The sequence below is a fragment of the Melanotaenia boesemani genome, chromosome 4 (genome assembly GCF_017639745.1).
Source record: "Melanotaenia boesemani isolate fMelBoe1 chromosome 4, fMelBoe1.pri, whole genome shotgun sequence".
Lineage (NCBI taxonomy): Eukaryota > Metazoa > Chordata > Actinopteri > Atheriniformes > Melanotaeniidae > Melanotaenia > Melanotaenia boesemani.
In genome coordinates, this window is record NC_055685.1 from 22,898,780 (window position 1) to 22,915,736 (window position 16,957).

The window sequence follows — 16,957 nt, forward strand, 5'->3', positions numbered from 1 at the left end:
CAAAGAATGCATGAATGTGACTGTAGAACATTTATGGAATATGGTGGAATGAAAGAAAGAAATACAAGGAACCAGCTAATAGTTCCTCAGTCTTAAGACATGATAACTGATCCTGTGCATAACAAAAGGGCTGCAGGAAGCAGATAAGGAAAATATGCCTCTGAAGCTTGTGATTACATTCTGCTCTGTTGCAGATGAGTGGTACATGGAAATGGGCTACACTTACTCAAGCACTGTATAAATTCAGTTTGTGATTTGTACTTTTTGCTTAAGTGTATCTGACAGATATTAACTTTGATTTAACTTAAAAATATATACAACTTACTTATAATGGATGAAAGTTTGCCAAGCTGATCTTTTGTTATTTAGTCGTCACTGTGTGCAGTCATGATTACTTTTCATTTAGCACAAGATAAAACTATGAAAATTCTTCTGTTATACTTTCTTGAAAATATTTTACTTTAAAAGAAAATGAATAGCAAAACAGAATGGTTAATTTTATTTTAACTTAAAAGGATTTCTTACTTGATGTATAGGCTACTGGTTCTTCAGTGGGAGAATAACTACCAGGTGTTTTCAGATGTGAGGTCTATGACTGGGTTCAGTGAGATCAAATTGCTACATCTGGCTAAATTGTCCCCGTAGACATGGGTCATGAAGGCATCACTCATAATCTGTTTAGTTTTCCCACATTGGTGGGAGACTATATGAAATGTGTGCTGCACCTTCCTCTGCTCTGACTCTCTGAGACAACCAAAAAGGGTGTGGTGCATTTAAACTGTTTCTACTTTCATTTTCAGCCACTCTCTGTCCAGCATTGTGTGTGAGGATTTTAACCACCACCACTGCTAATTTTCCTGCAAAGCTAACAAGAGAAAAATGGATTTCCATAACATGTTTTTGGTCATGATTTTTCTGAGTTTTCTCTCCGACCTGCAGGTGTCTGGCTGTAGTAAGTTTTCTGCTGTCTGATTGCTTGTTGGTCCAAGAAATCATTTTTCTGTGTGCTGAAGATTAAGGTTACTGGTAACTTTTTCATAAGAGTCAATCAGCTTTTTCAGGGTTAATGAAGTTTTTAGTCTGAATATTGTAACATTGAAACCATGTATGTCTTAAAAATATTGACTTGTTATTGTAAGCCTTACACATCCTGCTCTGACAGCTGTGTACTGAAGTTACACAAATTCAAATTTGGAGCAAATTATAAAAGTATTTAAGATGTAGGATGATGGTACCTTAATGATATTTAAGCCAACACTAGGAGGTAACTGTCTGATTTAAAATTTCACAGCATTTAGTAAACCAGTGGAAATCATACATAACTGTAGATCTTTACACAATTTACAAAGTTATTCAGTGGTTGCTTAGATTGAAAACAGATCTATTTTTAGAGAGAAAAATCATAAATTATTTTTCACATGAAAACTTTTTTAGACATTTTTACTGTACATGTACAAAAACTGTGTATTATATTGTTTATTACAAGTAGTATGAAAATTGTGTGAAAATATTGTTATACCTCATCATGATATTTATTGTGTTTCTTACAGATTATACCTGTCAAGAACAACCCATATTCACTCCTTCCAAAGTGGTAGTGAAGTACGGTGATCCCATCTATGCCACATGTACAATGTGTAGGAGCTGCTCTTCTCCCACATTAGATTTGGAGTACAATGTGGGAAAGAAAGAACGAAATGGATTTGAGATTTCATGGATAGTTGATAAAATAACTGAATGGCGCCCATCTCCTACTTGTTATTACAGCACTATTAACGGTGTCCAGTGTTGTAAAGATCTGGATGTCATCGTCTACAGTAAGTAAAGAGACTCCTAAAACTTTAGTTAGTAAAGAATTTATTAATAATATTTAGAAAACACGTCATTTAATTTGTTCTGAATTAGATTAAGTTTATACTCAGCTGTGTGCTGTTGTTGTCAGAGTCTATCTTGTTTTGCTTAGCTCATCAATTTTTATTATTTATTTATTCATTTATTTCATATATTTATTTATTTTATATATTTATTTGCATCTTTGCTTTTTTCCTCTTCTTTACAGAGCCTCCTCATAATGTGTCCATCGGCTTTGTAAATCACACTGGACCAATAAAAAAGAATGACCTGCACACACTGCGGTGTGATGTACTGGATGTTGCCCCTGTTAACAACCTCATTGTGACCTTCTACAAAGGACAGACAGCATTGGTTCAGCTGAAATCCACTGATAACAAACCAGAACCAACGAATGCCGACTTCACTCTGAAGTTCAACTTTACTAAAGCAGATAATGGAGCAGAGTTCTGGTGTGAGGCCAAACTGGAAATGGGACCTGAAGGACCACAGCCTCCTCCAGTGGTGAAGTCAGGAAAAGTCACTGCTACGGTCCACTGTGAGTCTGACCCCATACCTATTTTACAAACTTTGGTTTTGGGCAAAATTGACATACATTCAGCAAGGCTTCATTTTTATCCCACTGTTGCTGGCTTTTGCTTGCTCAGTAAAAATCATTGATCATCATCAGTGTGTTTTCAAAGGGCATGTTGGCTATAAGAAATTATACTTAACTCTACAAGCTTTGCTGCTGTTAAGAAACAACTTTGTACACATCGTTCCATCTTTCTTCCAATGAAAAGATGTCCTCTGAAACATGAAGAGTGGAAGTAAATGTTTGTAGAAACTAAAAAGGCTCTCAAGAGCAGCACTGTGTGGTAACAGTTGGCTGCTCTTCTTTTTATACAACATAACAGCACAAGTAACCAAGTGAGAATGATTCATTTATCATTACTTGGTTACTTATAGCAGAACCAAGAGATGATGAGTTAATTGTCATCACTAACACACATCTTTAAGAATTTTAAAATATTTTCCATCTTGGTAAAATAACATGTTTTACTTCTACCTCTGAATCAACACACAGACGGGCCTGAGCTGGAGGGATCATCAGAGGTAAAAAAATATCTATATCAAAAGAGGTGAAACTTTACACCTGAACTGTTCGGCTGACGGAAACCCTCCTCCCTCCTACACCTGGATGATCCCACTTGATACCCTCCCCCACAATGACCGTGTTTTCACTGTAGAATCAGTAGATTTTCGGCATGGAGGGGAGTATATCTGTAATATCAGCAACAGCGTGGGTTTCACCGTTGTGAAATTTCACGTCACAGTGACATTTAAAGGTAAGTTCTGAAAAGCTCAGCCTTTAAAGTTCAAATGTTTTCAAGGAAGTAAGTCAGAGTATTTGTTCCAATATTTCAGCAGCAGCAGTTTTAGTTTAACTCATGACATCGTGAAGAAAAAATATTGGGGCTGTTTTGATGTTTTGTTTTCTCTGACTTATGATATTCTCTTTTTCTATTTTCTCTCCTCTTCTGCAGACATCATATTCATTATTCTTGGAGTAATAGTAGGGCTAGTTCTGATCTGCAGCGTGGCACTGATAGTATACAAGTCTTATAAACGCAACCGAATGGGACACTAGAGCCTGCTGGATGTTTTCCATTTGAGAAAACAACACACTCAAATGTGTTAAATAGAAATTTAACATAAAATTTGATGGGAACTAGAATGGAGCCAGAATGTTTTGCTTTATCTGCAGTGTTTGACTCACAAGGCCCCTTAAATACATTGAGAATCAAGGTTCAAGAAATTATTAATATTATTATCCCGTGAGGGTAATTTGCTGTATAGCCAGCAGTAAAAACAGTCAGTCAATCAGTCAGTCATTTACAAACACACAAATAACAATAAATATTTAAAAGGACTATGATAAAAACAAAGAGTATTTGTGTCTGTTAGTCCTGCATTTTAGTAGGATGTACCTGCGCCCCGATGGAAGCAGCAAAAATTCATGAGCCAGTGGGTGGCTTTGGGCTGCAAGGATTAAACGAGCCTTGTTTTGCACTCTGGTTTGATGCAGGACTGAAAGGTCATTCAGGGAGATCCCTGCAATTTTTCCACACAGTCTAACAATCCCCTGCAATCTGTTCTTGTTCTTGAGAGAAAGGGAGTCGTACCAACATTGAAGGTTAAAGGTGATTCAATAACACAAGAATTAAACATTTGCAAAAAAGTCCTGTCAACATTAAAACTACAAAGCTTAAAAATACATGCGCTGGCGAGCCTTCCTGCACACAGAGTGCACATAAAGGTCAAAGGTCAGCCTGTCATTCAAGTGGGTGCCCAGATATTTGTAAGTGTTAACCAGCTCTACTGCTCCTCCTGACAGGAGAGATGTTCGGAGGATTCTTCCGAAAGTCAATGCACACATTTTGTTTAACTGATGTTGATATTTAATGACCTGCACCAGTCGGTGAATTCCTTCAATACAGGTCCATGATCAGGGTCATCACTACTCAGCACAGACACAATAACTCATCTGCGTGTTGGCTGGGACACTCATTTGTGTGAGACCTGTTGGTGTGGGAATCAGCTGCAATGTCTCTAATCTGGATCTGGCTTGGGTCACAAGATTTTCTCCTTCATCCCTGTCATCTCTTTACTAATGCTATCAAAGAAGTTAGATAAATTTTATTTAAAAAAAAAAAACAGTGGCGAGGTGACCTCTGTACTAAATGGACCGGATCACTTACTTTTAGACTAACATATTTTAACTTTTGTAAAGAACTCACCAGAAGTCTGCATCTAAGCTTGAGGCTCAGATAAAAGATGCCTGCTGCTCAGACTGTTTTATTTTTTTCGTATTGAAGGTATGTCACAGAGTATTTAGTTAAAGGGGTAAATGCTCTATGTCAGTATTAAGCAAATGTGAAGATTGAAATCAACTATGACTATAGTCTATTGCTGTTGCAGCTGGATGCTAGTTTTTTAGGAATACCATGCTAACAATAGTCCTGTTTTCAGCTAGTGGCAGCAGAACTGTGGCCGCGAGACTCATTTGTCACAAAAGTATGAGGTCACAGTTGAACATGCATCACAGGGTTTTTTACAGTTAGCACAACAAATTTAAAAGTCAGGATCTCAGTATAACAAAGAAACCACCAGCAGTCTTTTAATTGTGTCTTTGTGGTGTGTTTTACTGACACATTATTCTGACTGGTGGTTTATGGTCCAGCTACATGTTCAAGTGGACTTGGTAACTTATTTCGCTTGGAATGAAATCTGCACATTTTATATAAGCGGAGCAAAAAAAAAGGTCAAATATTACCAGCTGTTTTATTGTGTTTGGCACAGTTATGTTGTCAGTAACATCAAAAAGAGTTTTTGCCTTTATTAACATTTCACAATCCCACTGTCCTGTTTGTATTTATCACATTGTATTTAAAACATTATTTTATTGAACATTTAAAAAGCTTGGTTGATAATCAGACATTGATTTTCAGTGTTTGAATTCAGACCTAATGTAAATTTATATGTGAGGCTAGAGGATGTTATCTATCAGCTAAAAGGTATGAGTAAGCAACTTTTACCAAGTATTGAAAACTGTTTTGTTTGAATGGCCTGCAAACTGAAATTAAAATAAATGAAAAATAAAAATGTAAATATTCAATAGAAGTTCTATTGTGTGTGTGTGTGTGTTTTTTTTTTTTTTTTTAACATGGAAAGAACTGACACTTTGCAAATATAATCAGATGCATCTCTTCCATTTAATCTTTTTATTCCCTTTAAAAATCTGGTTTGGCCCCACAATAAAACATGAAAATAATCAGAAATGCTCACAAGGTTGTTGCAGTAAAGGAAGTACCGTTCAGGGGCTGTAAACCAAAAAGGGTCCTGATAGAGCTAGGATCAATTAATGACACAATTCTTTGACCCCAGATTCCTTCTTAAGGTCTTTTGAGGCTCTTTGATTTGTAAAACTTTAACAGGAAACTCCATTGCTGAGCTTGTGTGTTGGGTGGGGTGAGTCAGTACATTTCTAGAAATCTTTTGCTCTTCTTACTCCCTTTACTCCCTTTCAGAAAGAAATGTACAGCAGATGAAGTATGAGGAGGGGGAAGTAGTGGCAGTTTAATTCATCACTAAATGTTTCCACGAATTCTGAATCATCCTCTGTTTAAATCAGGCTTCTTTAGACATCAAACCTCTTACTTGCAGTCTACCATACTAATCTCTGATCCCTGTACAAAACTATCTGAATCATGCTGGTTTATTACTGCTGGTTATTTGAGGCCTCTTCAGTGGAGGTTTTGTTGGTGTAGAGGACCGGCTTACTTTTCGCACTGACTATGCTGGCAGCAGACTGTCCACCTTATTTAGATGAATGTGTGTAAGTTTTGTTTCACAATGACAGAACATGCAGTGGGAAGCAGCGCATAGAGAAAACTCAAACAAGACTACAAATAAATTAAGGACCACAACAACTGGAGTGGAACAAACCAAAAAACCAGTAAATTATTTGATACCTTGGGCCACCGACCTTCCTTCTCAGGAAACACCACAGCAATGGACTCCTGCGTGGCTTCTGGAGGCATCCGCAGTGAAAACACTGCAACCTCAGAGGCGTTTGAAGGTTAGTAAATAGGACAAGAAGCATTAAAGCGTCTGTCTAGACCTAAGAGTTGTTGTCAAATACCACCCAAATAGCTGAGCTGATCTACTTCACCAGTTTCGCCACTTTATTTTATATAATATGGTTCTGATCCATGTTCATCAGAGACGGAGCCGAACAGCATCCTGGATGCTCCTGCTGCCACCAGCACACCTTGCTGCATCGATCAGGTAAATAAAACAGCTTTATTGCACATAAAAATCTCTGCTATTGATTTAATGGAGACTGGAAATTGTAGAAAGAAAGGGGAGAGCCAGTTTCTCACTATTCAGTGTTTTTAGTCATTTATCCACATGCACCATACACTCTTGCATGCCCCAACAGGCCCGGCTGGAGAAAATGGCTAGGTTTCAGCAAAGAGGTGAAGATCTGGAAAATAATTATTCGGAATGCCAGAGGCTACTAGAGGAAGCCCAAGGACGACTGAAAGACCTGGAGAAAAGGGTAAAGGATGGAGAAGAGGATGTCCAGGTTGAGGTGAAGAAACTAAAGAAGGATGAAAAGTCATTTAGGAAATTGTTAGAGGAACACAGACGAGAAGAAAAGAAACTACCCTGGAATGTTGATACAATCAGCAAAGAAGGTTTCAGCAAGGTAATGGCAGGTAGGAAAGTTACAAGATTTGATGGGAGTTATTAGCATACTCATGCATCTCTTATCTTTTCCTGTTGTCCAGAGTGTTGTCAATATCAAGCCTGTGACAAAGGAGGAAACACAGAAATAAAAGGTGGAGAAGCACAAGACCTTTGTGGAGAAGTACAAACAAGAGATTAAACACTTTGGTATGATATGTTTTTGTTTTGTTTGCCCCAATACTTCCCAAGTCATCGCATTTGGTCCTGCTCAGTTTTGTGTGTGTGTGTGTGTGTGTGTGTGTGTGTGTGTGTGTGTGTGTGTGTGTGTGTGTGTGTGTGTGTTCTAAATCACCTTGTTTTTATATTATATACAAACAGAAATTGTGAGTTCCTTTGAATTCTTCTTAGTTCACCCTTACACAGAAATGACTTTCAGTAGGGGTTCTTTGTTATTACCCACTAGTCTCTGACTCCTGCCTTGCAAAATTCATTCACACACAAGGGTTTTGTGTAAGTGCTGCTTGCTTCATATTGCTTGCAACAGATGTTTGCTGTTGTCTGAAAATGATGTTAGAACTCTGAAGTGAACACTGAACTCTGCACTCCCCTCTAGTGGATGTATTGTCTAACTACCATGTCAACATAAAGCATGAATGGCAGAATGTAGGTGGGGACATTTCAAACATGCATACATATGCATGCAAATGAGGTGTTTGCCATCTTTTTAGTTATGCTTCTATATGGATTTCCAAGTAGTATATAGGCTCAGGCTGCCTGGAGACATCCCATAATTCCATGACTGATTTCCTCTATTTCCTTCTCTCTTTTCTCTTTTCTCTATATAACTGTAATTAACTTGTGTTTCTCTTTTCTTTCTCAGTAAGTATCCCTGGCTTAGAGTTATGGTGCTGTTGTCCCCTCTTTCCTGTCGTTTCCATGCTTAAACAATTGTAACGGAAACTTTTCTTAGCTTAGTTTAGCTGGCAGTTTTCCTTCCTGGTAAAAAGGAAGTCTGTTTCATTTCGCAATAAGCTGCTGCCTTGTAGTGACCCGCAGTCACTACAGTGAATTATATTGAATTGGATTGTGTCTGTAACATGCCAAGATTTAACAAAGCAAAATGGGGACTTACTCATGACAACCCAGTTTAATAGTCCTAAAAAACATAGAAAGCATGGCTGCATCTACCAGAGGCAAACCACTCATTAACCACCGCTGTTGGCCATTGGGCTAATGGCCAACAGTGACCCTATCAGTCCAGCCAATCTCTTATGGGTGTATGGAAGCATCTGTTTCTGTTATTTCCTTAAGTTCAAGAGAAACAACTACAAGTACTCTCCAATCTAAATGCTGTTTGATTTGAATTACAAAGGTTGAGACAATGTTGTTGGTGTCATTGCTGAGTTAATTAAGAAGGTTAGCAAATTAAACTAGAATGCAGTAATCAATATAAACACCTGTAGGAGTGGAGGTATGTATGGCCAGTACACACTGCCATACTGGCCAATGTTTCTGCAGTGTAAAACTCGACTGTGGCACTCCACAGAGGACAGACGGCATTGGGCCTCCTGACATCTGTCTCATTCCAAACAGGAAAATGAATAAATATTTGCTGCTGAGTTTTTTTTTTTTTTTTGCAACACTCCTCCTCCTTCTGCTAATTGGTGGCCTCTTCCAGCCAATCAATGCTCAAGAGGGGTCACATTAAGGACTGAGGAGCCGCATTTTTATGAGCTTTTCTACAACTTTCCCAGTACACCATGGGCATCTGACAGGCTCATCCACACACCCCTCTCCATTTGGTTCTGTTTATTATTTAGGCTTTTGTATGTGAATCCTTAGTTAAACTACTGTTTTTGTTATTTGTTTGTCCCTTTGTTAACCTGGGGGTTAAAAAAGGAGGGCATTGATTCTCTTAGTTAAGAGTCATTCATTAACTTGCTAAATACTTCCTTTAAAAAACCATTCTGCAAAATCCTCTCGTGGTGTGAAGTGATTTGTGCCTCTGTCTTAACTTCAGAAGGACAAAGATCACCAAAGTTTTCTCAAATAATCCCAGCAAAATCATGTGTGAAGTTCAAGTTTATTTGTAAAGCACATTTACTACAACCCCAGCTGCCCAAAGTGCTGAACAATAAAATCAGTTAAAAAAAAGACATAATTACATCTTCTTTACATGGAAGAATATTTTGGACATAGAGACGAACTATAGAAAATGTTCTGCTTGAAATCAAGAAACAAAAAGAAACAAAGCAGGGAATTTAGGTTCTTTGTGTCAGATAAAACACTCATTTGTTTCCACTTTAAATTAAATCCTAAAGGAACAGTTTCTCAGTGACCCTAATTATCTGCTTTGCATTCTCATTCTCTCTTTATGTTGTAGAACTCAGACAGTTGCTGGAAATACAGGGTGTCAGATTATTTCTAACGCTGCAGAGTCATAGCATGGCATAAAGGGGAAGATAAAGCACATGCTTGACATGTGAGTGAAATTTAAGCAGGCCCATATTAGGGAGCCATGAATGAATTAGTTGGATGTGTGTGTGTGTGGGGGTGTTTTTAACTTTGCACTTTTATCTCTGTGATTTATTTACTTGTTTTTATTAGATTTGATTTTTTTATTTATTTAGTTCATTTATTTATTCATTTACACATGCACCGAGGAGGACTGCACTCAGTTTCGTTGTATAATGTACAAGGACAATAAAGTTATTCTATTCTATTCTATTCTATTCTATTCTATTCTATTCTATTCTATTCATCTACACACCCCTCTCCATTTGGTTCCTTCTAACAACCACAGGCATTAACACAATGTCTTTTCTCACTTTGTTTACATGAACCATATTTTTAACTTTGGTTTGAGGTCTTTCTTACTAACCTCACATCATGAGAGCAGTAAGACTATAGTCTATATGTATGTATGACAGTATTTTTTAAGTTTTCATTTTTTCAGTTCATACAGAAATTAATCTGAGAATTCTGGCAAAAACAACAAACTAAGCTGATTTAAAACAAAAATGATCTCACTGACACAGGTTGGTTTGGGCCTGCAAGGTGAGAACTGGCCTTCTTCACATGAGTGGTGGGGTTGGTTGAGGTTTGGTTTTATTTTCATAATGTGAGAAAGTCTCAAACTGTTGCTTCTACTCTGGGTTTGAGCTTGAAAAACTAAACCTGTTTTGAAACAGTGATTGGTGTTTTGAGCCATGCTTAACCAACAGAATTACCATTTTGTTGTTGTTTTATTGAAAAAATGTCCATTTTAACAACAGCACATGTGGTTTCCATAACAATAAAGGCATATAATGTTATTTAAAAAACATTCTAGGTGCACTACTACTTAAATAAATACAAATAAATAAATAAAAAACATAAATGTTCACTGAGACCTGTTTGTCCTAATCTTTAAAGAAATAGCTTTGGTTATAAATGAATGATGGGATTCAAATGAAAACAGCTTTATTTTCAAACAGGAAATTAATAACTTGGCCAGCAGGCCTGCATTGTGGTACCTCATCAATACAGACCTGTTGAATCGGAGTGGAAGGAGCTTCTCCTGAAGAGAGTTAACTCTTCCGCCACAAGAAGACTGCAGCTGCAGACCTGAAATGAGGAGGGAGAGTCATGAATTATATCTTCTCCAGTTTGTAAAGAATCTTGCCACCTGCTATGTCCAAGCCCCTCCAGCATTCTTTTTAGGTGCCTCTGGTACCCTCTAAGGTTTAGTCAGTGAATATATGCTTCTTAAATAAAACCTCAAACCTCCTGGTGAGTCTGAGAGTTGGTCAGTGGGGTTAGTAAGAAGAAGACATAACCTCATATAACAAAGGTTTTTTTTTATGAAAAGAAACTACTGGAATTTGATTATTGTATTTTAATAAAACTGCACAACTGAAAACAACACAAATGCTTATTTTGCCAGCATGTCAGCACTCAAAGGTGCGTTAGCATGACCCTGAGTGTTTGTAGGATTTGCTTTTAACTGAACAAATCCTGGAAATGCATAAAAGAATCACTAGAAATTTTTCTCTTTGAAATAAAAAACATGCTTTAAAAAGAAAAAAGAGAAAGAGCAGGGACTGATTTGTGGTGCTTTACAAGTTACTGGACTGTGAGTCCAGTTGGACCGAGGTGCTGCCATGTAGTGCTAGAGGCAGTGTTTTTTATTATTATTATTTTATTTCATTTATATTGTAATTTACTTATTTATTTTTTCAATTCCCTCTCTATTATAGTCCTTTGTTTAAATACAAGATCACGATTTCATCACACATCATCATCTTTGGCGTAAGTGCACGCAGCTTATTCAGAGCTGAGTTGAGCCAAAGAGCCGGACAAATCCTTCTAACTCATTCCGATGAGTTGAAGAGTTCAGCTAAGTGCAGAAATGCTCCTTAAACAGGTGAGTCTTTAGCTTGCTCTTAAAAGTGGATAAGGACTCTGCAGATAGGACAGAGTTTGGTAGATCGTTCCACCACCAGGGAACAACAGAAGGAAGTTTTTAACTGAACAAATCCTGGACATGTCACAATCTCCATAAAAGAATCTCAGATATTCTTTGTCTACTATAACTCTGTTTCTCTTGTCCTCATATCACCTGTTATTAAAATATCTGGGCATCAGATAGAGAGTTATGTGTCTACAGAGTATGCTACCAGTTGGAGTCAGAGCGGCTAGAATAAACACATTATAAATAGCTTGGTAGCTGTAAATGCATGACTGAAGAGCATTTATGGAATATGAATCAATGAAAGATACCAGACCAGTAAAAGTAGCTAACAGTTCCTTTGTCTTCAGACATGAAAGTTGATCCTGTGGATAACTTCTCCTTTCACAAAATGGAGAAAGGGCTGCAGGAAGTAGATAAGGGAAGCTATGCCTGAACTTTTAATGCTGCTGGGTGAAAACATTCTGCTCTGTTGTTGATAAGTGGTGCATAAAAATAGGCCAGATTCACTTACGCACAGTAAAATGTGGCGTATGTTGTGATTTTTGTCTTACAGCTTTTAAGGCGTCACCGTGGGTTATGTTTCCTTTCGTACAAGATAAAATGTTGGATAAAACTATGAACAAATGATTCATTTTATATCGTCTTAATAAAAAGATTTTTAAAGGAATTACGAGGACATGATTCATACTGGGATTTTCCGAAAAACCACAGACTTTCCGCTACAAAAACACTTCCACTTTCAATTTCAGAATCTCGTTTCCTCTGTAGTGGTGACATCAGTTTGGGAAACTACGGGACATTTTTTTGCTGCACATTCTTCCCCTCTGACTGTGCGAGACAACCAAAGAGGGTGTGGAGCATTTAGACGCTTCTTACGTTCAGTTCCAGCCATTTTCTGTCCAACCGTGTGTACGAGGATTTTCAATGCCGGACAGCTCGTTTTCCTGCGAAACTAACGGGATAAAAATGTCTTTCCGTTACATTATAGTCGTTTCTTTGCTGAGTTTTCTGCCCGACCTGCAGGTGACCGGATGTAGTAAGTTTTCTGCTTCAGTTCAAGAATTAATTTTTCTGTCGGCTGAAGAGATAACTTACTGTTATTCAGCTTTATGTTGTAACAGATACAGGCGTCTTAAATTACATAATTTAAACAGATCTCGATTGATCATATTTATTTATTTTTTTTATCTTTAAATGTTTATTAGACCTACGTGTGTTTTGCGGTCACTCTACCTATTGCGGTTATTGTAGTACTAAAGTTGATAAAGCAAATTAGAATTTGGAGCAAATTAATAAAATATTAGCAGTGTAGGATGATTAAATATAGCCAAAAGTAGGAGGTTACGTCCCGATCTAGAATTTAACAGCAATCACAGTAAACTAGTGGAAATCATACATAACTGTAGATCTTTACACAATTTACAAAGCTATTGAATTAGTGGTTGCATAGATTTAAAACAGGGCCATTTAGAGAGAAAAATTATAAATGACTTTTTCCATGAAAACTTTTTTAGACTTATTTACTCTACATGTACAAAAACTGTGTATTATATTGTTTATTACAAGTAGTATAAAAATTGTGTGAAAATATTCTTATACCTCATCATGATATTTATTGTGTTTCTTACAGATTATACCTGTCAAGAACAACCCATATTCACTCCTTCCAAAGTGGTAGTGAAGTACGGTGATCCAGTCAATGCCACATGTACAATGTGTAGGAGCTGCTCTTCTCACACATTAGATTTGGAGCACAATGTGGGAAAGAAAGCACGAAATGGAACCGAGATTTCATGGATAGTTGATAAAATAACTGAATGGCGCCCATCTCCTACTTGTTATTACAGCACTATTAACGGTGTCCAGTGTTGTAAAGATCTGGATGTCATTGTCTACAGTAAGTACAGAGACTCTTAAAACGTTAGCTAGTGATGGATTTATTAATAATGGTTAGAAAACACGTCATTTAATTTGTTCTGAATTAGAGTTACAAAGTTTATGCTCAGCTGTGTGCTGTTGTTGTCAGTCTATCTTGCTTTGCTTAGCTCATCAATTTTTATTAATTTATATATATATATATATATATATATATATATATATATATATATATATATATATATATATATATATATATATATATTTATTTGCATCTTTGCTTTTTTCCTCTTCTTTACAGAGCCTCCTCATAATGTGTCCATCGGCTTTGTAAATCACACTGGACCAATAAAAAAGAATGGTCTGCACACACTGCGGTGTGATGTACTGGATGTTGCCCCTGTTAACAACCTCATTGTGACCTTCTACAAAGGACAGACAGCATTGGTTCAGCTGAAATCCACTGATAACAAACCAGAACCAACGAATGCCGACTTCACTCTGAAGTTCAACTTTACTAAAGCAGATAATGGAGCAGAGTTCTGGTGTGAGGCCAAACTGGAAATGGGACCTGAAGGACCACAGCCCCCTCCAGTGGTGAAGTCAGGAAAACTCACTGCTACGGTCCACTGTGAGTCTGACCCCATACCTATTTTACAAACTTTGGTTTTGGGCAAAATTGACATACATTCAGCAAGGCTTCATTTTTATCCCACTGTTGCTGGCTTTTGCTTGCTCAGTAAAAATCATTGATCATCATCAGTGTGTTTTCAAAGGGCATGTTGGCTATAAGAAATTATACTTAACTCTACAAGCTTTGCTGCTGTTAAGAAACAACTTTGTACACATCGTTCCATCTTTCTTCCAATGAAAAGATGTCCTCTGAAACATGAAGAGTGGAAGTAAGTGTTTGTAGAAACTAAAAAGGCTCTCAAGAGCAGCACTGTGTGGTAACAGTTGGCTGCTCTTCTTTTTATACAACATAACAGCACAAGTAACCAAGTGAAAATGATTCAGTTATCATTACTTGGTTACTTATAGCAGAACCAAGAGATGATGAGTTAATCGTCATCACTAACACACATCTTTAAGAATTTTAAAATATTTTCCATCTTGGTAAAATAACATGTTTTATTTCTACCTCTGAATCAACACACAGACGGGCCTGAGCTGGAGGGATCATCAGAGGTAAAAAATATCTATATCAAAAGAGGTGAAACTTTACACCTGAACTGTTCGGCTGACGGAAACCCTCCTCCCTCCTACACCTGGATGATCCCACTTGATACCCTCCCCCACAATGGCCGTGTTTTCACTGTAGAATCAGTAGATTTTTGGCATGGAGGGGAGTATATCTGTAATATCAGCAACAGCGTGGGTTTCACTGTTGTGAAATTTAACGTCACAGTGACATTTAAAGGTAAGTTCTGAAAAGCTCAGCCTTTAAAGTTCAAATGTTTTCAAGGAAGTAAGTCAGAGTATTTGTTCCAATATTTCAGCAGCAGCAGTTTTAGTTTAACTCATGACATCGTGAAGAAAAAATATTGGGGCTGTTTTGATGTTTTGTTTTCTCTGACTTATGATATTCTCTTTTTCTATTTTTCTCTCCTTTTCTGCAGACATCATATTCATTATTCTTGGAGTAATAGTAGGGCTAGTTCTGATCTGCAGCGTGGTACTGATAGTATACAAGTCTTATAAACGCAACCGAATGGGACACTACAGCCTGATGGATGTTTTCCATTTGAAAAAACGACACACTCAAATTCCTGTCAAATAGAAATTTTACGTAAATGTCGATGGGAACTGGAAGGGAGCTAGAATGTTTTGCTTTATCTGCAGTGTTTGACTCACAAGGCCCCTTAAATACATTGAGAATCAGCTGCAATGTCTCTAATCTGGATCTGGCTTGGGTCACAAGACTTTTTCCTTCATTCCTGTCATCTCTTTACTAATGCTAGCTAAGAAATTAGATCATTTTTATATAAAAAAAAAAAAAAAACAGTGGTGAGGTGACCTCTGTACTAAATGGAGCGGATCACTTCCTTTTAGACTAACATATTTTAACTTTTGTAAAGAACTCACCAGAAGTCTGCATCTAAGCTTGAGGCTCAGATAAAAGATGCCTGCTGCTCAGACTGTTTTATTTTTTTCTTATTGAAGGTATGTCACAGAGTATTTAGTTAAAGGGGTAAATGCTCTATGTCAGTATTAAGCAAATGTGAAGATTGAAATCAACTATGACTATAGTCTATTGCTGTTGCAGCTGGATGCTAGTTTTTTAGGAATACCATGCTAACAATAGTCCTGTTTTCAGCTAGTGGCAGCAGAACTGTGGTCATGAGACTCATTTGTCACAAAAGTATGAGGTCACAGTTGAACATGCATCACAGGGTTTTTTTTTACAGTTAGCACAACAAATTTAATAGTCAGGATCTCAGTATAACAAAGAAACCACCAGCAGTCTTTTAATTGTGTCTTTGTGGTGTGTTTTACTGACACATTATTCTGACTGGTGGTTTATGGTCCAGCTACATGTTCAAGTGGACTTGGTAACTTATTTCGCTTGGAATGAAATCTGCACATTTTATATAAGCGGAGTAGAAAATGTAAAACATTTAAAAAGCTTGGTTGATAATCAGACTTTGATTTTCAGTGTTTGAATTCAGACCTAATGTAAATTTATATATGAGGCTAGAGAATGTTATCTATCAGCTTAAAGGTATTTATACAATAAAGCTTTTTTCACCTTTTCTCAGTAATTTGCTGTAAATATTTAAGCTGAAAAACTGTGACATTTACTCAAGGAAATGCGAAACATAAGACAAATAAATTATGTTTTATGTTGGTTGGAGCTGCTGTATATATTAACACGTATTTTATGTGTTCATGTTGTTTACTTTCAAATATGTTTCTGCAAAGAACTTTGTATCTTCATTTAAACATTTGCTGTTATAACTATATACAGTTTTATGATGTGAAAATCCTCGTGCAGAAACTCACTGCTGAATGTTGAACCAACAAAACCTTCAGAAGGTTTCACTCTCACACAACAGAGTGAGCAACTTTTACCAAGTACTGAAAATTGTTTTGTATATGTGTGAATGGCGTGCAAAGTGAAATTTAAATAAATGAAAAATAAAAATATAAATTTTTAATAGAAGTTCTATTGTGTGTTTTTTTTTAACATGGAAAGAACTGACACTTTGCAAATATAATCAGATGCATCTCTTCCATTTTATCTTTTTATTTCCTTTAAAAATCTGGTTTGGCCCCACAATAAACATGAAAATAATCAGAAATGCTCACAAGGTTGTTGCAGTAAAGGAAGTATTGTTCAGGGGCTGTAAACCAAAAAGGGTCCTGATAGAGCTAGGATCAATTAATGACACAATTCTTTGACCCCAGATTCCTTCTTAAGGTCTTTTGAGGCTCTTTGATTTGTAAAACTTTAACAGGAAACTCCATCGCAGAGCTTGTATGTTGGGTGGGGTGAGTCAGTACATTTCTAGAAATGTTTTGCTCTTCTTACTCCCTTTACTC

The 16,957-nt window shown here is 36.9% G+C and overlaps 1 protein-coding gene across 3 annotated transcripts; it reads left to right on the forward strand.

Annotated features, from left to right (window-relative positions):
• The first annotated feature begins 814 nt into the window (after positions 1–814).
• Positions 815–16,015, forward strand: LOC121637819 (intercellular adhesion molecule 1-like). 3 transcript variants are annotated; one of them, XM_041982103.1, is made up of 6 exons: positions 2,253–2,389; positions 2,918–3,179; positions 13,170–13,436; positions 13,716–14,045; positions 14,574–14,834; positions 15,034–16,015. In XM_041982103.1, the coding sequence occupies exons 2-6, from the start codon at positions 3,032–3,034 to the stop codon at positions 15,192–15,194; spliced, it is 1,167 nt and encodes a 388-aa protein (XP_041838037.1). In that variant the 5' UTR covers positions 2,253–2,389; positions 2,918–3,031; the 3' UTR covers positions 15,195–16,015. The 3 variants fall into 3 exon arrangements, with proteins under 3 accessions (XP_041838039.1, XP_041838037.1, XP_041838038.1); XM_041982105.1 differs by lacking the exons at positions 2,918–3,179; positions 13,170–13,436; positions 13,716–14,045 and adding exons at positions 815–952; positions 1,551–1,817 and having other exon boundaries at positions 2,060–2,389; XM_041982104.1 differs by lacking the exons at positions 2,253–2,389; positions 2,918–3,179 and adding an exon at positions 12,216–12,575.
• Positions 16,016–16,957: the final 942 nt, after the last annotated feature.